Here is a 23,896-nt window from a genome sequence, read left to right as displayed (position 1 = left end):
CAAATGATTAAGACTTAAAAAAATATAACCCTCCCAAGAAGTGGGAGCCTCCCAAAGTGGAGCAGGCAAATACAATTTCCATTTGGGGGGATAAGGAAACTGACTTGCAGAGAGGTTTAGTATGTACCTGAGTTTGAATCCTGGTGCTACCAACCATCAGCTGTGTTTCTCCACCTCCCTGGGCCTGTTTCCTAATTGGCAAAATGGGGAATAAAGCACCTGCTTCTCAAGGCTGTTTCCAGATGATGAGAGATGACGCCCAGGCCATGCTGGCACAGAACACACAGCAAAGGTGTGGAGCCCCTTGGGGTCTGAAACATTCAGGACCCTATGGCAGGAGGTGAGACTGTCCCATAATTAAGCTCTTTTCAAGGCACAGACCCAAGACTCAGACAACCCCAAGAAAAGGGAGTTTATTTTGGATATAAAGGCAACAGGAATCCTGACCAAATGGTCGGCAGCCCTCTCGGCAGTAAGTATTTTTGTATTGGGAGCCCAAGGTCCTCTGCTTAGTGGCTCAACGCTTGTCTACCTTTTCCAGGGAGCCTCGTTCACAAGCACCTGCACCCACAGGCCTCCCTCCCTGAGTTCAAACGCCCGAGACAGAGATGATCTGATTGGCTAGTTCAGGCCGGGGCTACCTGATTGGACAGAGCTTGGTGCCAAGCCCCCTTATAGGCTGCTGGCAGCCTGTAGGGGCGTGTAGTCAGGTGCCCAATCAGTTGTGAGCAGGGCCTATAAGTGCAGGTGCTTGAGGGCTGCCAGGTCAGAGTTAGCTGGGACTGGGTCACTGTCCTGCTGGGATAGAAGGTTGTCTGAGCCATTGCAATGTTATCTGCCTGAGGCAGAGGAAAGATAAGTGGAGGGGTCGTGGTGGGGGGCACGAGAAGGAAGGGGCCAGTTGTGTGAGAGGGGGAGGACTGCAAGGTGGAGGGTGAGCCCCTTGCAGTAGGGGGCATGCCAGACCTAACGGGCACGGGACTCTGCCTCTCTGTGTGAATGTCATGTGCAGGGAGCCCAGACGAGGTGGTGCCAGGTAATTAATTCATTCACCCAGGGTATACCATGGGGCACTGGGCACTGTGTCTGGGGCAGTGAAAAGATGATGAGGCCCTGCCCTGTGAAGCTGTCCTTCTGAAGGCCAGTGTGCCAGCCCCTGAGCTGCAGAGGAGACTCTCCGGTGGAGGGGGAGTGGGAGGTCCCAGGCCTGGCAGCATCAGGGCCCACTACTAGGAGGGGACTGCTGCCCGGGCCTCAGACTCCAGGGTTTACTCTCCAGCAGCTTCTCTTGTGGGTCTGTGAAGCCACTGTGGGAAGATGCAGCAGGCGTCCACTTTGTGGGGGCATCTGTGCCCATACTTGGGCCCCAGCATTAAGGATGCAGCAGCCAAGCACTCTGAGGTCTCAGAGATCCCAAGGGAAGAGTAACAGGGCCTCTTTCTCCAGGCGCCCTGGGTCGCTGACAGCTTCTCCCTCCAGCACTGATGCTAGAAGTTTCTGGCAGATTAAGGGAGGCAGTGCTTCCCTCCAGGGGAAGCAAAACCGGCATTTGAGGGGTCAGGGAAGTTTGTCACCCAGATAAGGGGGAGAGCACAGCAGGCCCAGGGAATAGCCTGAGAAATGGGGCTGAGAAATGGGGCTGAGGGCAGTGCGGCCCGTGCAAGGTTTTGAACCGAGGAGGAGCATGGCCATATTTGGGTTTTGGAAAGCACATTCAGGCTGCCCTGTGGAGGTGGAGGGGAGGGGAGGAGGCTGGGGCCGAAAACCCAGGGAGGAGGTCAGGGCAAGGAGCCCTGGAGAGCCTCGAGGACTGATACTGGTGAACAGCTGCAGGGCTGGAGAGGAGTGATGCTTCAGAGCCTAAACTCGTGGGACTCTGTGATTAAAGAGGGAGTTGGGGAGTGACCGCCCCCCTGCAACACACACAGTTCCTGGCTCGGGCAGCAGGACCAGGGAGCAGCAATGGAGGTTTGGAAATGGATGGGCCAAGTGTGCAGGACTGGGTGGGGGCCATCTGGGTGGAGACATCCAGCGGCAACTGGACACTGAGTGTCCTCATCAGTGCACTAAGTACCCTCGACAGGGTCCTCCTCAGGCTGGGCACAGAGCAGGCAGCTGCCTGCCTCCCCGGCCATCTGTCTACACCAAGTGAGTTGGGTCCTGATCCTGGAGTTCTTGGAGGGACAAGTAAGCATCAGTGTTCAGGGGCAGGCGAGCATTAAGGGCCCTGACCTCCCCCTGCCCAGGAGGCCTCGCCCAGGGGAAACTGAACGGCTCCCTGGGGCCAGGATCAGGGACCTGCTCTCCAGCCTCTCGCAGCACCAGCTCAGGGCGTGGCTGAAAATCCACCAGGTCTGGGACTCCTGGGGTGGGAGGCCCCAGGGGCTGGGGGTCCCAGTCTCTGGGGACTCTCTCCTGCAGGGAAGGGGGTAGCCTCTCTTCACCAGCCCCGCTGCCCCCAGGGGCAGTGCTTGGGGGGCTGGGGCCACCAAGGAGACTTGGGGAGAAGAGCAGCAGGTCATCCCCGGAGGGGAAGGTGCAGTAGGCATCGTCCTCCGCTGACAGAGGCCGCAGGGGTTGGGGGGAAGACCCTGTGGGCGCGTCGGCCCCACCCTCATCAGGCTCTTCCTCTGCGCAGGGATCATAAGTAAAGTACACCTGGCAGGCCTCTATCTCCAAGGCATCCGGGAGGTGGAAGAAGAAGTAACCCTGGTTGGTGAAGCAGCTGGTCAGTGAGCGGTTGCTGCTTAAGGATGAGGGCTCAGGCACCTTGTCCTGCTGCAGGAGCAGCTGTGTCACCTTGTCCCTCTCCAGCACTTCCAGTGGCGAGATCTCAGGCGCCAGGCCGCCAGGGCTGAAGGACGATGAGGGGAAGGGCGAGGAGAGCCACTTCTGAAGGGAGAAAGGCGGGGGGTGGGTGAGTGGGGGCTTCCTTCACCTTCCTTCACCCTCCACCCCTTCCTCTGGATTCTCAGCAGCTCCTAACTCCTCCTCCTGAAGCAGTTGGCCCAGGGATGCCCCCTCCAGGAAGCCCTCCCTGACTATAGCCCCGTACTCCCCCAACTCACCTACTGGCTTGGGGAGCCCTCTGGGCCACCAGCCCAGGGAGACTGCCTGACCCACAGTCCAGCATAGGCCTGCCTGGCTCCCAGTAGTGCCCAGGAATATTTGCTTGCTGAAGAGTGACTGTTTATTGGACACCTGCTGTGAGCCTGGCACTGTTCTAGATGCTGGGGACCCAGGAAAGCAGAGAATCCTCAAACTGTCCAGTGGGTACTAGCACAAGTGTGTGAATCGATCCATCCATGCCAAAGCAGAAGGGCGCTGAGAGCACAGCCTGTTCAACTTACAGATGCCCAGAGACGGGACACGCCCCGGCCCCGATCACAGACCGGCAGGCGGCAGAGCTGGGACCCAGGGTCTCCGCTTACACTGTGGTGGGAACGTCTCTTGTGGGAGCTGATAGTTTCCTGATTCACCTCTCCCCCAGTTCCCTGTGGTCCCCACCCCTACCCACTCCACCTCCCATCCCTAGAGAGAGGAAAGTGCCCATCAGAGCACTTCTCAGTTGCTCGGGATTCCAGAGAGCCCTGGCAAGGAGTGGGAAGACCTGGGTTCTAGCCCTGGCCCTGGCACTCACTAACTGTGTGACCCTGGGCAGGCTCCTGCACCTCTCTGGGCCTCAGTTTCCACAACAGTTAGCCGAGTCTCTCCTGACTTCCTTGCTGTCACCCATCGGGTCACCAGGGAGACATCAGGTGAGCAAATGGAGATGTAAACACCCAAATAGGGTAAGACACAGACTGCACAGCAGAATGGGGACAGCAGGCCCTCGGGTGGGCGAGTTTGGGAGCCCTGACAACCCTCTGTCCCCGGAACCCTCAGCAGCTGGACTTGGCCCCCTAAGCACAGGGGCCAGGCCCAGTGGGCTCCCCAGGCCTCTGTGCTCACCACGGGGCTGGTGGGTCCCATGGACCTATTTCAGATGAATTAATGAACCAGCAATGAATGCCCAGTTCTCCTCTCCAGGGGGAGTCCCTGAGGCTGAGTCAGCTGCTCCACAGACACACACACACACGCTCACAGGCATGCACACATGCACACACGTGCACACACCACTCAATTAAATCCACTCCCTTCCCGCAACCAGGAGTTATGTCACAAAAGAAGAGGCTGAGAGAGGCAGAAAGGATAAACTGAGGATGGCAAAGAGGGGTCGCTGGCTGGGCAGAGAGGGAAAAAGCACTGTTCGGGTGAGGTTCATGATATCCGGGGCAAGGGTGGAGCCAGGCAGCAGCCCTGAGTTTGCAGCCAGAGAGGGAGCGGCCGGGCCTGTGGCCAGTGCCGGTGAGCCAGGAACCCAGTGCCCGTGGCCAGCTACCTCCTGGGCCTGAGCCTCTGCCCACAATGCCCTGAAAGGGGCTTCAGGAGAAGTTCATGCCCCTCACACACACTCCCACACTCGCACACACATTCCAGGATCCCCTGGGAAGTGCGGTGGGCCTTGTGGCCCCTGTGGGTCCTAGGGTAGAAGGGTAGGTCTCTCACCCAGATGCGGAAAAGGTGGGGCCGGCTTTGCCAGCCCCAGTCCCCAGCCACATCATACCTTCCTCCTCGGGACCCCGCTCCATACACTAGACCCAAGGATGCCCTCACAGGAAGCTGGAATGGTTTGCAGCTCCCACCTCACAATGTTCTAGGTCCATAGAATCAGGACTTGAAGCTGGAAGGTATCTGAGCATGCAGCTAATCTAGCTCAGCCTCCAACCAGTTCAATGGGGGAATCTCTATGCTTCTGACACACAGGCAGCCATGGCTTGCTGGAATACCTTTACAGATGGAATCTTGCTACCCTCAAGGCTGAGGGAAGAATTTTAAGGTAATGCATTCCTACACATTAAGAGTGCTGCAACTAATGGCCAGGCACAGTGGCTCACGCCTGTAATCCCAGCACTTTGGGAGGCTGACGTGGGCAGATCACCTGAGATCAGGAGTTCAAGACCAGCGTGGCCAACATGGCAAAACCTCGTCTCTACTAAAAGTACAAGAATTAGACAAGCGTGGTGATGTGTGCCTGTAATCCCAGCAACTTGGGAGGCTGAGGCAGAAGAATCGCTTGAACCTAGGAGGTGGAGGTTGCAGTGAGCTGAGGTCGCGCCGTTGCACTCTAACCTGGGTGACAGAGCAAGACTCCGTCTCAAAAAAAAAAAAAAAAAAGAGTACTGCAACTAAGATATTCTCATCTTGGGAGTTTTCCAAGGAATTCCAGAAGGGGCCCTTGATCAGCCCTGATAGAGAACTCCAAAGCCAGGTCATGACAGCTCTGGTCCTGCATGGCTTCCCTCGCCCGCCACTCCTCTTGACCTCCCTCTGCCCCTACCTCACCCCACTCTCCAATCTTAGGAGCCTAGAGTAGGGCTAGGGTGGTAAAAAAAAAAAGTACCCCCCACCTCCCCCCTTCATTCTTGAAGCTTCCTGCCTGAAGGAGACACGGGCTGGGGAAGAAGAGACGGCTGAATTTGAGATGGAGTTCAGAGCATTGCTGCTCTGTGGGCCGGCACTTTAAAAATGAATCGGTGTTTTGTGACTCAAAGTGACTGGAAGACTTGTTAGTATCCGTGCTAAGTTATGGAGCCTGCTCAGGAATTTTGGGCAGGGACAGGAGAAGCACGGAGCACGTCTACACAGACAGTAGGGCGGAGAGAGCTAGTGCTGGCAGATCCTGTTCGTTCAGCACACTGGCAACGGTAATACCAGATAGGGAACTTTTTTTTTTTTTTTTTGAGACGGAGTCTCACTCTGTTGCCCAGGCTGGAGTGCAATGGCACCATCTTGGCTCACTGTAACCTCCACCTCCTGGGTTCAAGCGATTCTCCTGCCTCAGCCTCCTGAGTAGCTGAGATTACAGACCCGCGCCACCACGCCCAGATGATTTTTGTATTTTTAGTACAGACGGGGTTTCACCATTTGGTCAGGCTGGTCTCGAACTCCTGACCTCATGATCCACCTGCCTCAACCTCCCAAAGTGCTAGGATTACAGGCGTGATCCACTGCACCCAGCCTGATAGGGTTCTTTTGAACACTAACTGTGTGCCAGGCAAAGTTCTCAGGGCAGGACACATAGTAACACAGTTTTTCTCCCCATCTAACCGGTGGGGAAACTGAGGCACAGGGAGGCTCTATAGGCCCAAGGTCACACAACCAGAAAGCGGTGGAGCTGGGATTAAAACCCAGGCAGTCTGGCTCAGACAGAAAGTGCCAGAGCTGGAGAAGAGACCCATGCCCACCCTGGAGGCTGCTCACTTCAGCGTTTGGTCTCCTCTCACAAAACACAAAATTAGCTACTCCCCTACCACCCCCTCATCCCACTCACACCCCTGGCCACCTCTGCCTCTCCATCCCAGCCTCCTACCTGGACATCTCCTCCATGCTCTGAGGTCAGCTGGGAAAAGAACTTCGAAGGGTCTGGGGTGTGACACTTCAGGACCTTCTTCAGCCTGGACAGAGGAGAGAAGGGAAGGAGGAGGGTGAAAACGGGAAGGGCCATGGTGTCCTGCCATCAGCGCCACAGCTCTGGATGCCAGGCGCAGAGCCACACCACATTCACTCATGTATTTATTCCACCATTACTAAGTGCTCACTGTGGGAGGACGCTGTGTTGGGCACTGGGGAGACAAGAATAGCCAACAAAAGAGGTCCCTGCTCTCAAGCTGACATTCTGATGGGGAGACAGACACAAAGCATGTTGCAACATCATCATTCATTCCGTGGAGACAGAGAGCAGAGTGCTACATGAGACGGAGAGGTGGGGGTCAGAGGGGGCGAACACACAAGCCAGAGCGGTCAGGGATGGAGATGGCTAGAAAAAGTGGAGTGAAGCAGGAGGGAGAGAGGAGAGAGGCTTCCTTGTCAGGGCTGCCATGGATGGTGGTTCAGGTTGTGCACTGCCCAAGGGCATTAGGCTTGGGCAGGAAGTGGGAGAGGTGGTGGTGAGTGAGGCTGAATTCCAGCCCATGTTCTGCTTGCCAAACTGAGTGCCTGGAACCTGTGTACATCGCCCTGAAGAGGCACCATTTTTGATTTGCACAAAGGTTCCACATGACTGGTGGAGGCCCTCAGGGGCTGGGGTGTATTACAACGCAGTAGGCAGCCTTTGAAGAGCGTTAAACAGGAGAATGACATGGTGGAGAAAGGACTGAAGGGGCACAAGAATGACAAGGAGGAGGGCATTCTGGAGGCCACTGAACCCACACCTGGGAGAGGACCTCTCCCCCTACAGGAACATGGTTTCCCTGAAGGCTTGCAGGGAGCTGTGGGTAGAGGGAATGGGTGGGTGGAGGAATACCTGTCTTCTTGGGAGGAAAGAGTAAACGGGCTCCAAATACTGCCGAGAACCACGGCTCCAGGACGAGGGTCAGGAGAGCAGCACTCACTACTAACTGGCTATGTGACCTTTGGCAAGTCAGCTGACTTCTCTGGCCAGTCCTGGCATCAGTTAAAAGTCAGTGGTAGCCCCTGACTCACTGCCTTCCCGGTGCTATGGAAAATCGAGTGAGGTGATGCAGCTAGGCACGCTTTGCAAACCTCTTGGGAGAAGCAGGGCTCTCATCAGGGGGTCACATAGCCTGGTCAGAAGTGTCACCTCCTCACCGCTTTGCCCTCCACCAGGTCACGCTCGGCACAGCAGCCAGAGCCACAGAGGGCAAAGTGGATCCTGTCCCACTCCTGGGGAAACCCTCCATGGCTGCTCGGCACACCGCCCAAGTCCTCACCATGGCCTGAGGTCCCAGGAAGCCTCACTGCCGCCACATGTCCAGGTTCAAGTTCAGCTTCCTCCCCAACCCGCTTCTGTCTCCAGCCACACCGCGTCCCTGCACTCTGTTCCTGGAAGGTTCTTCCCTCCTTCCTGCCCAGGGCCTTTGCACACGCTGTTTCCGCTGCCTGAGACACTCTCCCTATCCCCTCCACCCACCCCCACCATGGGCTCCTGCTTCAGATTTCAACAGAATCACCACTTCCTCGGGGAAACCAGCCCTGGCCACGCCCCAGCCAAGGTTCCCTCCCTGTTGTCTGCTCATGATACAGCCAGCAGTCAGTATCCGTGGGTTCTGCATTCACAGATTCAGCCAATCCCTGATCAAAAATATTCAGGGGAAAAAAAAAACCCCATAGCAATACAACAATAAAAAATAATACAAATTTTTAAAATACAGCATAACAACTATTTACATAGCATTTACATTGTATTAGGTATTATAAGTAATCTAGAGATGACCTAAAGTCCCTGGGAGGATGTGTGTAGGTTACACGCAAATACACTGCTGTGTTAAATCAGGGACTTGAGGCCGGGCGTGGGGGCTCACACCTGTAATCTTAGCATTTTGGGAGGCCGAGGCAAGTGGATCACCTGAGGTCAGGAGTTCGAGACCAGCTTGGCCAACATGGTGAAACCCTGTCTCTACTAAAAATACAAAAAATTAGCCGGGTGTGGTGTCGTGTCTGTAATTTCAGCTACTCAGGAGACTGAGGCAGGAGAATCGCTTGAACCCTGGAGGTGGAGGTTGCAGTGAGCCGAGATCGCGCCACTGCACTCCAGCCTAGGTGACAGAGTGAGACTCTGTCTTACAAAAAATAAATTAATTAAATAAAATAAAAATCAGAGACTTGAGTATCCACCGGCTTTGGTATCTATGGCGGGGGAGGGGGGTCCTAGAACAGGTTCCCCATGGATCCTAAGGAATGGCCATACATCGACATCCTCCCCCACCATCCTGATCCCGGTGCGTCGTTACACACCTGCAGGATTGTCTGCCTTCCCCCACTGGGCTGTGAGCTGCCTGGAGCTGGGTTCGCACGCATGTGGCCTGCCACTGTGTTCCCAGCACTTTGAGCTGTACCTGGCATGCAGCTGGTACTCAGTGAATATGAGAATAAGCGAATGACAGTCAGACCTAGATGGACCAGCAGGGACCCAGACACAGAGACAGCTGACGTGGGCACACGGGCATCCCCAGTCCTGAGAGCATGCTCTGGACAGGGCCCCAGGGACTCTCCCTGGAGGGCTGCACCTCCCACCTTCCCCTCAGGTTGGTTCCACAGGGTCCCCCTGTGGGGATGGGACACAGGGAAAGGCCAGGTTTTGGACAGGAAGGACTCTCTGGAGGGTAGAGGAAGCACGGGTGTATCAGAGCAGGGGGCTCGGTCCAGAATCTGACCCGGCAATGTGGCATGTGCGCATGTAAGTGTCTGTGTGTGTGTGCGCATGTGTGTATGTGTGCTTGTGTGCGTGTGTGTGTGCATGTGCATGTACGTGTGTGTCCGTGTGTGTGTGCATGTGCATGTACGTGTGTGTCCATGTGTGTGCATGTTGGAGGGGTGGGAGCACGAAGGAAGGGGAGGAGAACCTTCTTACCATGGCCCGGTGTTCCTGCAGTTGATCAGCAAGTACACTAAGATGATGAAGCCAAAGGCCCCGCTGAGGCCCACGAGGAGGTGGCCGAGCCACGGAATGGTGTCCTTCCCAAGGGCTGCCCGGGGGTGGGAGAAACAGCAAGGACAGGGGTTAGAGAAGTGCCGTCACTCACCCTGGCTCACTCCAACACCCCGGTCCAGGGCCCCGCCAGACACTGCTGCGTCTGGAGGGCTGGGGACAGGGTTTGGCTAAGCCCGTCCTCTCTGGGAAGCCACATTTCATACTAAAAAGAAATGGCATTCCAAGAGCCCCTCTGGCTCCAGACAGATCCCATGGGCCCACCTGGTGAGCCTACAGCCCCCCACAGCAGCCTGGGCTCCACCTGGCTGCACCCCTCTCTCCACCTGCCTCCAAGCACCACTTAGAGGACCCCAGGTCTTGCTTGAACTTGAACTCAAAATGTGATGCGATGAGGGACAGATGTCCGGCAGACCCGCTGAGGGCCAGGCTGCTGGAATGTCACATGTCTTCCTCACAGCAGCTCTGCCTCACAGTCAGTGTACCCGTTTCACAGATCAGGCCGAGAGATGAAAGCAGCTGCCCCCAGCCCCGGCAGAAACCAGGAGTTTGAGATTTCAGGGTGGAGAAAAGTGAAAAGAGCCTTTCTACCCCTCCCCAACTCACAAGTCCCATGGCAAGCCCCGTCCGCTCACTGAACCCCTGTTCCTGTCGGAAAAGCGGGCCCCCTGCAGGGTTACAGCAAGTGAGGCATGGAGCTGACCGCTGTACCCTCGCTCCAGGCAGGGAGAGGATGGAGCAGCTCCTCCCCCAGCCACCCCCTCCTGCCTGAGCCCCCTCCCACCCTTGCTGCCCACCAGTACCTGCAGGCTTTGTCCTGAAGGCCAGGGGCTGGCTCCAGGGGCTCCAGGTCGTGAACTCGCCTTGCAGAGGCTTGACCCGCACCTGAAACTCATACTGGGTGTCTGGGGTGAGCGTCTCCAGGCAGATCCATTCCTGCTTCTGCTTGAGGGTCATCAGGGGGGCCTCCTGGGTCAGAGACAGGACTGTCAGCGCTCACCTCACCTCCCATGGCAGGGCCAGGAGGCTGAGCACCACAGCACCCTCCTCAACCCCCGCCAGTTGCACCCCCCCTTCCTTGCCCCCTAAGGCTCCCTCACTTCCCAGTCGCTGGGGCCTCAAACCCCGGGGTCATCCCCTAAAGCCCAAGTCGTCAGCTAATCAGCTGGTTCCACCTCCAGAACCTGGTTCCACCTCCACAGCCATTCCAGAACCATCCCCGCTCTCCGCGCTGCACTCACCCCAGGCCTGAGCTGCCGCCCTCTCCCAAGCCTGCAGCTGGTCTCTGGTTCCCATCCATGCCCCTCTGCAGTCTAGTCTCCACAGGACCAGAAAGCAGGACATCTCCACACACCTCACCACCCCGGGTCGCTCTTTTCGCCTCCTCTTGCTCTCCATACATATAGCAGCACCCTGCCTTTGCCGTGGCAGGTCTTTCTAATTTTGCAAAACTCTCCCCAGATCTTTGCAGGTGAGCTCCTTCTGGACGCCCAGGTATCCAAGGGGCCTTCCCTGGTCACCTGAGTCTGAAATAGCCTGTGCCAGTCACTCTCAAATACTTTGCCCCATTGGGTTTTCTTGGTGGAACTTATCCCTGTCCCGTAGCCTCACTATCCCAGACCCTGTCGCTGTGTCTGCTGACTGCCTGCCTGCCCTGCCCCAGTCTGAGATTCCTGAGAATGGAAGTTTGCTGAGCTCACCCTCCACTCTTTCCCCATCATCCAGCGCATAGTAGGTGCTCAGCAAATATTTGTTGAGTGAGCAATTGAGTGAATAAAGAAATGAATGCAAGTGAATGAATAAGCAACAGACCCACATGGATGTGGAGCAGATGGGCTTTGACACGTGGAGGGGTGGCTTCCCTGGCCTCTGAAAGCCCATGGGGCTGGGCAGCTGCCTGTCTCCCGGCTTTCTGAATCTTTCCCTGAACCTGCTGCCAGCCGGATCCCCAGGGTTAGGGGGGCTAGATAAGGATGTGGAAGTCAGGCAGGCAGCCCCAGGCAGTGCAGAAAGAGCACAGGAGTGAACTCAGCCACCCACCATCCACCTGGGGCTGATGGGACCTCACCGCAATGAAAAAGGGACAGGACAGGGACCAGGACAGGAAGGAGGAACCAGAGCAGGTGGGGACTGGGCCACATTCTCACCTCCCAGGTGTGGCCTGGGGACAGCGTCCGGGCCTCAAACTCCAGGTGTCTTTCAAAGTAGTGGGAGGCTTGGGAGATTTTCCAGCTTATGTTGCATCTGTGGGTCTCCAGGTGGACGACTTGGAGGGAGATGGGGGCCATCAGGCGAACTGGAGACAAGAAGGGGGAAGGGAGAGCAGCCAGGCATGACCTCCACTTCCCACTTTGTACCTGCCACTCCTCCCTCCTGGCACCCACCCTACCCCCCACCCAAAGCCCTGCTCCCTCCTTGCCTCCCTCCCTGCCTCCAGGCCTCTCTCAATGATCACCTCTTCAGAGAAGCCTTCCCTGACCACTCACCACTCTGCATGCCCCTTGCCCGTTTCATTTTTATTCCCAGTGCTTATCATTACCTGACCTATGAAATATATGGTTTGATTTCTTTATTCATTTTCTGCCTCCCCCAGCAGACTGTGAGCTCCTTGAGGGCAGGGACTTGGTTGTCTGCTGTGTCCTTGGCGCCTGGAAGATTACCTGGCACTTGCTTCAGTAGCTGCTGGATGAATGATTCACCGCAGCTTTTCTCTGCACTTAGAATTGACCTGAGAGCTTTCCATGGATCATCTCATTCATTTCAAGTGTGAATATAACACTGTGTGATTCTGAAGTTAAATGAATCTCAGTTTCTATACTTCTGAGACTCTATAGAACCACATAAGCGATAAGCAGATGCTGAGTGCTGACTACATGGTAAGCAGTTTCTGTGTCTCAGTTCAAAGATGCCTTACAAGCCTGGTGGGTAGGCAACTCTGATTCTCCCCAAAACTCAGGCTCGGAAAGGTTCGATAGTCTGCCAGTCAGATCACATCCAGGTCAGGCCTGACTCTCACTTTCCACCCCACTGCTTCCCTGGAGATGGACCCCAAGGTCAGAAGGCAGGCACTCAGGCATTCAGCAAACCTTCCCAGACCACTGTCCTGATGAGATCTAGTGCTGGGTTGGTGGCAAGGAGACAAAGGGGTGGCAGAGACTCTGCCCTCAGGTTGCTCACGGCCCAGTGAAAAAGACAGGCCTACAATCAGGCAGTGACAACGCAGGACATACATTCCCAGAAAGAGGAGGTATAAAGGGCTAGGGGAGTCTAGGAAGGCCTCCTGGAGGAAGTGACTCTCAACTAAGCCTCGAAACATGAGTGGGAATTTTCCAGGTGTCAAGAAGGATTCCAGTGGGATCAGCATGCGCAAGGGCTCAGAGGCATGAATAGGCAAGGTGGGTTTGGAGAGCTGGCCTTTGGTTGCAGCAGAAATATAGGCCTCAAGAAGAGGAGTGCCAGGGAGGAGGCCCAGGGCTGGATCCTGAGTGGCCTTGAATGCCAGAGTAAGGAGCCAGGACATCATCCCGAGAGCAGCGGGCAGTGAGGTGGTCAGATGTGGGTGTGGAAGCTGCGGGGGAGAGAGGCTGGAGCAGGGAGGATCCCAGAGGAGGTGGGAGGAAGGAGGTGCCCAGCCCTGCCCCAGCCCCACCCTGGCTTCCTCACTTACGGTTCTCAAAGGGTTTGAAGTCCTGGATGGCCATCATCCTCCATCGCACCCCTTCACGGCACATCACCCTCAGGGTGACGATGTCCACTGTGGTCAGTTTCTGAGACTGCAAGGGAAGGAGGGCAGGGGTGAAACTTCTAGCAGCTGGGGGCAGGGGAAGGGGGAGGCCACAGGGATGACCAGGGAAGGATGGGAGCTTCTCCACATGCCCCGCCACCCAAGGCAAGGGCAGCAAACGTTTTCTGTAAAACGTTTTCTGTAAAAGGCCACATCGTAACTATTTTTGGCTTTACAGGCCACACGGTCTCTGTCACAATGACTCAACTCCACCACTGTAGTGTGACGCAGACACAGACAACATGTAAATGAACATCAGGGCCATGTTACAATAAAACTTTATTTACAAACACAGGCAGTGGGCTGGATATGGCCCGTGGGTCAAGGTAGTTTACCAACGCCTGATCTAAAATGAAGTGAGCTGCCTTGAGAGGGAGTGAGCTCCCTGTCACAGGAGGCATGCAAGCTGAGAAGCCCCCACAAAGGTACAGATCTGGAACTATACCTGTTTAACATTTTTCAGTGTGAAAGGCCCTCCCCTCCCCTATCTCTTCCCATCCCTATGCCTTGAATTTTCTGGAAGAAAACGGCCAGGTATTGAGCATCTCGTGTGAGCAGCCACTGCTCAGATGCCTTAGCCCCTCAATGCACACAGCATCCATCCCATGGTATGGGTGGGAAGCCTGAGGCTTGGGCTGGTCAAGGGACCTGCCCCAGGTCATGCAGCTGGACAGCAGGGGAGCCCAGGTTTAAACCCAGGTCCTCTGTGTCCCCCTACAGCGTGACTGCATCTCCGAGTCCTGGCCTGTCATGCCTGACAGAGGGCTGCCGAGTGAGCAGCTTAGAGTAGCCTCCCACTGTAGAGGTGCCAACCTTGCAGCCCGGCAGCCCTGCGGGAGGAAGCTCCAGTGCAGGCCTCTTAGGATCTGGGGTCCAGGATGCTGATTTCACGGCCAGGACCTCGGGCACAGTCCCTCTGATCTGCATAAGACCCGCTATGAGCAAACCTTGAACCTCATCATTAGAATTCCCCAAACTGGCCAGTTCCTCTCCACCCCATAGACCCTGTCCTAGCCTTCTTATAGCTGCTAGGCAGACTAGATTTTCCCAGGTAATAGTAGTCTCATTATTATTACTATTATTGTTATAAAAATATTGCCAGTCATACATTCTCATGAGCACTCACACCGTGCCAGGCACTCTTGAGAGCACTTTACATATATTATCTCATTTAATTCTGTCAACACCCTTGGACACAGGCACCGTCACTATTTCCATTCTATAGCTGAGGAGACTGAAGCACAGAGAACCTTAGGGACTTGCCTTAGGTCACACAGCTAAGAAATGGTGGAACCAGGATCAGAAACCAGGCCACCTACAGAGCTCCCTGCCGGGCACAGCGTCCGGTTCCGGGGGCTATGATTTTCTCAGCTACACTGTGTGACTCCATCTTCACACTCTCCTGCCCCTCAAGAAGACACATAACCTGATGGTGGTTAGAAGATGTGGTCTGGGTGTCCTTGGAGCCCGCTGCTGCCCAGGACGCTTTGACAGACAATAATATGATATACACCCATCTGAACATGGCCACATGCCCTGCAAGAGGCAGCCTAGTGCAATGGTGCAAAGCCCGAACTGGGAGTCCACAGGCTTGGGTTCAATCCCAGCTCTGCACTTCCTGGCTGTGTGACCTTGGGCAAGGACCATACCTCTTTGAGCCTCAGTGTCTTCATTGGTAAGAAAGAGACAGTGCTGATGTCTACCCATGGGGCTGTAGGTGATGGCAGCAGCTGCCCATCTGGAGTGGCCGCTGCTAAAACTCTGACTGCAGTGGGGAGGCGTAGCTGGGGCCTCCTGCTCCACGGGGCAGGTAGGAGCCCTGCCCTCCCAGGCAGGGCTGTAGCTGCCTAAGTCTTGGCCGTGGGCCCAGACCTCCTGTTGCTCTTGGGGGCTGGGATCAAGCAAGAGCCCCACTCTCGTGGGTGCAGCTGCAGGCACCCAAGTCGCGACTGCAGAGCCAGGCGTCCCTGCACTCTCAGGGGCTGGGAAGGTCTCCGCTGCCTCCGCAGGCTCAGAGCTGTCTGTTCCCACTGCCTGGGCTCTCCCCTGCTTCTGGCACCAGATCTGATCCTGGAGGCACGGTCGGGGCTACACACTCCGTGGATCCAGCGCGAGTTGAGGACAAGCGGGACCCCCGCCCCTTCTGAGGTAGCCAGGAACTCTCCTGGGGCAGCTGCAGCTTCCCAAGCCTGGACCCAGGCATCTCTGCTCCCCCTACAAGCTCAGGGGTGTCTGCTCCCATTGTCTGGCCTCCCCCTGCTCCAGTGCCCGCTCCAATCTCAGAGCGGGGCCAAGCCCAGGCACTACCACAGCCTGGCACGCTCGAGGCAGCACTGAGTCACTGGCTCCAGCTGCCTTGGCCTCCTCTGGACTTTAGGTGCCAATGAGCACAGGGGGGTGGGAAGCCACGGGGGCACAGGGGGCAGCTTGACACTGGCCTACAGGTGTCCCTTGGCCCGAGCAGCCTGGGCAGAAGGGGGCGGGTCTCTGGTGAGGTCCCACCTTCAGGCTGGGGAGGGCCTGGGGAGGGTCAAGGCCCAACAAGGTAGGTGCCATTATTATGCCCATTTTACAGAAGGGGAGATTGGGGCACAGGGGTTGCCCAATGACACCCAACTGGCGAGCCAGGGCTGGAGCATCCAGCTCCAGAGTCTACACCCTTCGCCCCCCACACTGCGCTGCACTGCCAAGACCCCGGAAAGAGCTGGGTGTGGTCATTACAGTTACTGGAGTGCTGTCTTACTTGATAAGGAACACAAGTGTCACAGGAGCCACGAAGCACAGGGGAGACGGCAGGAGCAGAAGATGCCTCACATACAGAGGGCACGTCAGCCCTGGGGCAGGCCTGAGTCCGTGCCCTGGGGCGTCACCTGTTTTCCTCTGCCTCCTCCTCAGCGCTGGGCATCCTGCTTGGCCACAGCCCCGGCCACTGGGCCCCCGTTCTTCCCTTGGCATCCGGCCCACCCTGAGATTGCAGCCCGGAGCTGGGAGACCACCTTCTCCCTGCACTCTCTCCCTGGGTGGGTTACTCACATCTGGGGTTCCGAGGATCAGGTTGCAGGCCCAGGATGCTTGACTCACAGGGAGCAGCTCACAGGTTTGGTTCCACCGCCTTTCATGGCAAAAGACCCTCCTTAGAAGAACAGGAAGGACCCACACAACTGGCCCAAGGGACCTTTCTCAGATGTCTCTGCTGCCAGGATGGCACCAGGCAGCAAGGCCAGGCTGGGGCTCCTTTGCCAACCTCCGTGAGGGGCACTGCCTCCCTGACTGGCTCCATGGTATTCCTCCCTCATGGGTACCTTGTCCTGCCCCCTCATCCCAGCCTGCTCCCACGGCCGCTGGAGTGATCTAGAAACACAAACCAGTTCAACACAGGCAGTCTTCCCCACCTAGAGCCCTCCAAAGCTCCATGAGGCTTAGGATGAAGACAGATCCTTAATTAGGCCTTCAGAGCCCTGTGGAATCACCACCCACCCAGAAGCCAGGGCCCCAACCTGCTTTGCCCCTCCATCTGCCTCCCCATTTTCCCCCGCCCCACACCCTATGGAATCCACCAGGGCCCAGCCACCTCTCTGTGACCTTCCCCTTCTCCCTGACTCCAACAAGCCTACCTGAGGTCAGTCCCTCACTCACTGGCCACCTGGATGTTTACATCACAGTGACATCTCTCTCCCAGCCCCCAGTCACCCCAACCACTCCCAGGTTCCCTGCCCCCACAGCTGCCTACAGGGTCTCTCAAAATCCAAGATTATCCAAAAAGCTTGGGGACCCTCCTTTCTCCCCACTTCCTCTCTGCTTGCCTCTAGAGTAGAGTCCAGCCTCGGCATAGCAGGCTTGCAGCTCAGTGTCCCCAATCTACCCTGTCCAGTTCATCCCCAGCCCCTCCACTGCAGCCTGGACTCCACCCAGGTTCTAGAAGTCTACATAGCTGACTTCCAAATTATCTTAAACGATCCCTTGATTCCAGGTCTGGGCCCTAACTCCCGTGATTCTGTGGGTCCCATTAGTCCAAGATTCTGTAAATGGAGGCCAATGCATAGGATCCAGAATATGAGATCCCACCATCCTAAGATTCTGCAGTGTGGCCAGTGGGCTCACCGTCTGTCCGGCCAGGCGTGGACTTGGCAGGAAGTGTCCTGCAGAGCCCCATCTTGGCTCCAGACACAGGAGATGTTGGCTCTCGAGTTGTAGAAGCATGTGAACCGGGAAGTGCCTGCTGGGCAAGACGAGGTGTGAGTGCTGACTGCAGGTGCCCACGGCCCCCCAAGGCATGCCCGCTGCCCCTGCACCTGGCACCCACGCCTGCCAGAGGAGAAGGTGGGTAAGTCTGGCAAGCAGAGAAGGGATTCACGGACCCACTTCAGAGAGGAGGAAATGGAGCCTCAGAGCCTGCAAGTTCCCACAGGCAAACTAAGGCAAGGCAGGGACAGAAAGTAGCGCATGCCTGTGGCTTGGAGTGTGTGTGTGTGTGTGTGTGTGTGTGTGTGTGTGTGTGCATTCGTGCATGCATGCCAGGGAGGGGGTCCGGGACAGAGGGTGAGGCGGGAGGTGGACACCTGGTCTCTGGCCCCATCCCCTTCTGGGAAGAGGCTTTAGCAGGGCCTTAGCCATCTCCCCGTAGAGAAAGCACAGCTGTCCAGATGTCAGGGTCCTTACCGTTCACCGCTGCAGATGCCGAAGAGGTAGCCAGGGGCAGGAGGAGGATGAGGAGGGGCAGACACCAGGACAGAGCAAGGGTCGCCATTACATCCACAGGGTGGAGCCGAGGAAGGAAGCCCTGATGGGAGAGGAGAAAGAGAGAGCACATGTAAATACACATCCCAGGTCTCACGGTCCCTAGAGGCAGGCTGGGCCTGCGCCCTCAGTGAGCATGGTCTGCACTCCCCGGTGCCAGCTCAGTCCAGCCCCAGGGCCTTTGCACCTGCTAGTCCCACCACCCCACACATACTCACACCCTTCCTTCAAGTTTCTGCTCAACTGCCGCCTCCTTCGAGAGGTCTTCCTTGACTAGAATACATAAAGAAGCACCCATCGTGGCCAGGTGTGTGACTCACGCCTGTAATCCCAGCACTTTGGGAGGCTGAAGCAGGCAAATCACCTGAGGTCAGGAGTTTGAGACCAGCCTGACCAATATGGTGAAACCCCGTCTCTACTAAAAATACAAAAATTAGCTGGGCGTGGTGGTGGGCACCTATAATCCCAGCTACTCAGGAGGCTGAGACAGGAGAACTGCTTGAACCCGGGAGGCGGAGGTTGCAGTGAGCCGAGATGGTGCCACTGCACTCCAGCCTGGACGACAGAGTAAGACTCTGTCTCAAAAAAAATAAAAAAGCACCCTTTGTTAGTCACCACTCCCCGACATTTTCATCACAGCATTATTTATTTGTTGTTTATTGACTGATTTATGTTTTCCTCTATCTCTCTTCACAAACGCACAGAGTCACGTAAGCTCACTAAGGACAGGTATTTTTGTGTTTTGTTCATTGCTAGGTCCACAGTTCCTAGAACAGTGCCCGGCACATAGTAGGCATCGGGCAAAAAAGTTCTTGAACAAAGAAGTGATGGAATAAATATAGACAGAGCTAAAGTCAGCAGGCAGAGGGTCTTCCAGAGGGCTCTGAGGCTAGCCCCTGCCTCTGCCCCTCACTCTCCCTGGAGGGAGGTGAGGCAATGGTGTGAAGGCATCAGGACATGAACTCGGAGAGGCAGAAAAGCAGACAGGAGCTTTGATCTCAACACCGAAGAACCCTAGAGGACAGGGGAAACTGAGGCACAGAGGGCTGCAGTAGCCTTTGTGGAGGACCTTGTCCACGCTCGTACTCCCCTACCTGCCTGGAAGCTCTCCCTGGAGGCAGGGCCAGGTTGGTCACCCAGATTATACCCCAGGGAGGAAAGAGACATGAAATATCTAAGCCAGCCCTGTCAGAGGGAGGCTCAAAAGGTTTCCCGGAGTGCCTATTATGTACTGGCCGCTGGCCGCTGGCTGGTGCTTTTTGTTTGTTTGTTTGTTTTTGTTTTTGAGACAAAGCCTTGCTTCTCAGGGAACCTCTAGCCGACCATGGAAGCTCCCATTCAGCACACAGGTGAGGCAAGACCACGACTGTCGCAGTGGAAACGGGAAAGAAACGTAGCTGCCCCTACCCTCTGCAGGGGCTGGGTGTGCGGAGGGGAATGAGAAAGTGAGCACATGGTCGCTTCGGGAAGATAAGGGGGCTGCTTCCAGGAGAGGTGTTTGGAGCAGGCGAAGCGGGGAGGCCGGGAGATGAGGAAGGAGCTTTCCAGGGAAAGGTGAGGGTGGCCTCAGTCAGAGGGGCAGAAGCAGAGGGGCAGGAGCAGAGCGGACAGGAGCAGGTGAGTCGAGACATGCAGAGGAGGTGGAGAGTCCTTCCCTCCCTCCTGCTCTTCCATTCTGAGAGCTGCCAAGGCCCCTGGGCATTGGGCGTTTTTCCCCTCTGTTCTCCCTTCTCCAGCAGCTCCGAACTCGAGCTCTCATTCCCCTTCCCTTCTCTCTCTGAGTCTCTCACTGGCTCTAACCCTCAGCTTCCAAGGGTCTTTCTCCAGCTCAGCCCCAAGCCTCCACGTCCCTCCCGATGGTCTGCAGGACCCCCTCACAGCGGGTGCTCCTGGACCCAGCAAAAACCCAGCTCATCCCTGGCTCTTCTCCTATCTGACTTTCAGTTCTGGGACAATTGTACCCTTCCTGTTCCAGGGGACCTTTGCCCCCATACCTAGCCAGCCAGGACACTCCATAGACAGCAGGACAGTCCAATGACTACTTGTTGTCTCTTCCCTGCCCTCACTGGGCCAGCCTCGTGCCATTCTAGCCCAGACCACAGCACGATCCCATCTGTAGGCTCTCACCTGCCTTCCCTGAAGCCCCCCTCCAACCACCCACCTCCCTGCCCAGGAACCTGCAGTGGCCCTGTTGCAACCAAAGCCTAAATTCCCACTTTCAGGGCTTTCTGGGACCGGGATGAGGGCAGTCAACCCTTCCAGACTGCCCTCACAGCAGCAGATGCATGTACCCAGGCCAAAGCACATACACGCCGCACCTACCTGCCTGCACAAGCCAGTGGCTCCAGGCGGCCAGGAAACCGACACTCACCCTCCAAAGGTTCTTCCCAAGTCTATCCTTTCCCTGGGTCCCCTACAGATCCTGCCATCCTTCAAGCCCCTTTCAAACGGGCCCTCATGCCTTTTTCCATGAAGTCCTCCCTGATTTCCGTGATGGAGGGCGAGGGCTTCCACTTCTCAGTGCCTTGCTCCTCCCTCTAGGCTGGCAGCAGCAGGGCCAGCATTGGCCAGGGGCTGGCCCACCAGTATACTTGCTCCAGGGACTGTTGAGTACAGGGCCGAGCACACAGTCGGTGCTCAATAAATGTAGTGAAATGAATGAGTATAGTCAGAGGCCTCAGTACTGCAAAGAAAAGCAGAGCTCTTTGGGTGGCCCTGGATTGTCTCGTGGCTTACATCGGAGCCAGCATGGAACAGGGACCCGCGCCCTGGTCCCGAGAGCCATGGGTTCCATCTCCTAAGGCAGATGTCACAGGAGGGAGAATCAGAGGCCCGCACATTGTCAGAGCTGCAAAGGTTCTCTGAGCAAGCCCAGTCCCTTATTCTACATTTGAGGACATTGAGGTCCAGAGGTGGGAAAGCCTTGCAGAAGGTCACATCAGGAGCCCAGCACAGAGCTGGGATCAGAACCCCCCTCCACACTGCTCTGCCACCCCCTTAACCACACCAAAACCATTGGCCGACGGGTTGCTGTAAACCAGGCTCCATTTGAAACTCTTTAAACGCAGCAATAAGGGCCTCTGGCAGGGATACTCTCATCATCCCCATTTTCCAACGAGGAAACGGGAGGCACACAGAGGTGAAGTGCGTTGCCTAACTGGAATCTGAATCAGGGCAGACTGCCCAGTGCCCAGGCAGGGATCCTCCCCTCCCGGAACTCCCCAGACGCGTCTTCCCACCACGACAGCTCACATGACGGTAAATATGCACTGGTGACCTAATAATACTCATGACATGTACTGAGCACATACTCTACGCCAGGCCTGGGGCCAAGGGCCTCACATATGCCAGCTTATCTAAGCTGCCCAACGGCTTTATTATCCCATTACACAGATGAGGAAGCTAAGGCTCCAAGTCCCTAACTTGCCCAGGGTCATATACACAGCAAGAGGCGGAGCTAGGCCTCCAGGCTCACTCTCTCAAGCTGTCCCACCCTGCCAGACACTGGTCCCAGAGGTGACACTGGTCCCAGAGGTAACACTGGTCACAGAGGTCAGGCTGCCACCCTCCCTGCCCTGGGAGTCAGGACCCAGCAGCTCACAGACAGACCGGCAGGTGCTTCTCCTGGGCACCATGGGTTCACCTTTGCCTGGCCCACTGTCTCCATAGGAGGGCGAGCTCCCCAGGGTGGGGGCTGCTTACCTCTTTCTTGGGATCCTCAATAGCAGAGGGCACAGGGTTGGGACTCCAAAGAGTGCATAGCCCAACCAGGGACTCCCACAGCCTCTGTGCGCCTCCACGCTCAATCATGTCAGCCTGGCCCTGGGGCAAGGGGACCATCAATGTTTTGTGTGGGTGTCACCCCAGGTCGGGCCCAGCCTCAGGATGACCCCATGCCCAGCACAAGACCTGCAGAGAGCTCCAGTGTGGGAGGAAGGTACTGGGGGACAAAGGGGTACCAGGTCAGAGGAAGGTTAGGTGCAAACCACAGGCCCAGCCTAGAGGCAGCCGAGCAGGAGGAGAAAGCGCCATCTGGAGTCTGCTTCCTGCCGTCTGGGGCACAGCGGTGCCACGATGCTTGGAGAGGGCAGAGTCCGGGGAGGACGGTGTGGGAGTGCCAGAGGGGCGCAGAGCTGAGGGAGTGCCTGACAGTCACTGAGGCTGCACCCTCATTCTGCAAGGGGGAAGCTGAGTCTCAGGGAGGCCAAGGAACCCACTCAAGGTCGCACAGCGAGGAGAAGCCCAGCCTCGGGTGACAGCAAGTGGAGCCCGGGACCTCGAGTTTGAGCACCCCCTCCTGGGTCCTCAGGCACACCCATACGTGCCCTGTCGTTCATGACTCTGAAACCGGTCACACCCACAGATGCCTACGTCCCCACCACAACCCTGCAAGGTGGGTCTCGCTGCCCCATTTGATCCATGCCAGAACTGAAGCTCGGAGCGGCTGACCCCAGCCATCTGATTTCCAGAAAGATGGTGCTGGGGACAGGGACTGGCGCCTGCTCTCTCTCTGCCTGCACGGTCCTGAGCAGTCGGGGGTAGTTTGGCGTTTAGCCCCCCCTACAGCCGCACGAGGAGGTTCTAGTATGCTTCCTTTTTGCCAGATGAGGAGACTGAAACACAGGTCAGCCTCTCGCCCAGGCAAGAAGGGCGTAGAGCTAGGATTTGAACCTGGTGAGGTGCAGTTTGGGGCCCCTGCTGCCATCAGGGGTACGTGGTGGCTGGGGCAGGGCGGTAAAGCAGGAGTTCGGGAGCCCATGGTGCATGCCACCTGACCTCCGAACTCGATGGGGCCTATGTCCCCTCGTCCTCTCTGGCCATCTCCACCTGCCACCCCCGTGCTCCCACACACAGTGCTTGTCTCTTGCTATTTAACTTCAGGGGCTTCCCCAGCCGGGTGCGGGACCCTGGCTATGGGGGAAGGAAGGGAACCCTTGGGGATAGCTCAGCCCCTCACTCCACCTCCCTCCCCCGAGGTGCTACAAACACAGTTAAGGGTGGGAGGCTTTGGCCCCCAGGAGAGGAGAGAGCTTGAGCTCCAGGCAGCCCCAAAGATAGGGTCCCATCCCCAATGCCTGGAGATGCTACGGACCTAGCCAGTCATGCAGCCAAGGGAGAGACAAATCCAGACTCAAACCCAGGGCTCTGCCTCCAGCCTGGGGCTCCTAGAGGCCTCGCAGCACACTTCACTTCACAGATGGCTCTCCAAGGGGACCCTTCTCTCCCCACTTACTCCACACGCCTCCTGATGAGCACTCGACACAGAGATACCTCCCCCAGTATATGGGCCCCACTCCACAGAGGTCAGGAGGGGGCTCCTGCCTGTCCCACCCCATATCCCGTACCCTCTCTGGGCACCCAGGCTATCCACCCACCCCTTCTCCACCTCTCCGGGTTGGGGGCCCGGCACACAGGGCCCAGGGAAGCCCCCCATCCCATAGCAGCCCCTAGCCTCCCCTGAACGGGTTGGGAAGGAGGGGTGACCTGGGACTGGGGAACGCTTTTTCCTCCAGCCCGGAGCCCTGAGAGCTGGGCCTACGCCCTCCCCAGGGGAATTCTAAGATAAAGTTGGGGGGATGGGAGGACCGGCAGAAACTGCTGGGGGAACTGAGTCAGAGCTGAAAGTCTTCTCTGTGACTTTCACTGCCAGCCCCCTGGCTGGTCCCACAGGGGCCGGGAGGGAGGCAGGGGAGCATCACCTGGCTGAGGCATGGGGCGGTGGCAGCGCGCGCTCTCCAGTCCTCCCCGCTGCTGGGACCGTGGCCATCTCTCCAGGGCCCTGCTCAGCTCTGGCCCAGGAGACGGCTGCGGCTGCTGGGGCCACAAAAACTAAAAGCCCAGAGCCAGCCCACTTCCTGTGCAGAGGATAGAGGGGCAAGGCCTGG

General features: G+C 57.0%; 2 protein-coding genes across 3 annotated transcripts in view; one reads left to right on the top strand and one right to left on the bottom strand.

Moving 5' to 3' along the window:
* Positions 1-23,896, top strand: part of CYTH4 (cytohesin 4) — a 285,576-nt gene that overhangs the window by 93,336 nt on the left and 168,344 nt on the right. The gene's annotated exons all lie outside the window — the stretch shown is intronic.
* Positions 394-23,895, bottom strand: IL2RB (interleukin 2 receptor subunit beta). 2 transcript variants are annotated; one of them, XM_050806223.1, is made up of 11 exons: positions 23,711-23,895; positions 18,232-22,185; positions 17,934-18,054; positions 17,376-17,490; positions 16,308-16,386; positions 13,158-13,263; positions 11,638-11,786; positions 10,294-10,459; positions 9,413-9,527; positions 6,413-6,497; positions 394-2,892 (listed from the first exon to the last, which is right to left on the bottom strand). In XM_050806223.1, exons 2-11 carry the CDS (start codon positions 18,307-18,309, stop codon positions 2,140-2,142), a joined length of 1,767 nt encoding a protein of 588 aa, XP_050662180.1. In that variant the 5' UTR covers positions 18,310-22,185; positions 23,711-23,895; the 3' UTR covers positions 394-2,139. The 2 variants fall into 2 exon arrangements, with proteins under 2 accessions (XP_050662180.1, XP_050662181.1); XM_050806224.1 differs by lacking the exon at positions 18,232-22,185.

The sequence above is a fragment of the Macaca thibetana genome, chromosome 10 (assembly GCF_024542745.1).
Source record: "Macaca thibetana thibetana isolate TM-01 chromosome 10, ASM2454274v1, whole genome shotgun sequence".
Classification (NCBI taxonomy): Eukaryota; Metazoa; Chordata; class Mammalia; order Primates; family Cercopithecidae; genus Macaca; species Macaca thibetana.
The sequence above is the reverse complement of the archived record's forward strand: the minus strand, read 5'-3'. Positions and strand labels throughout refer to the sequence as shown.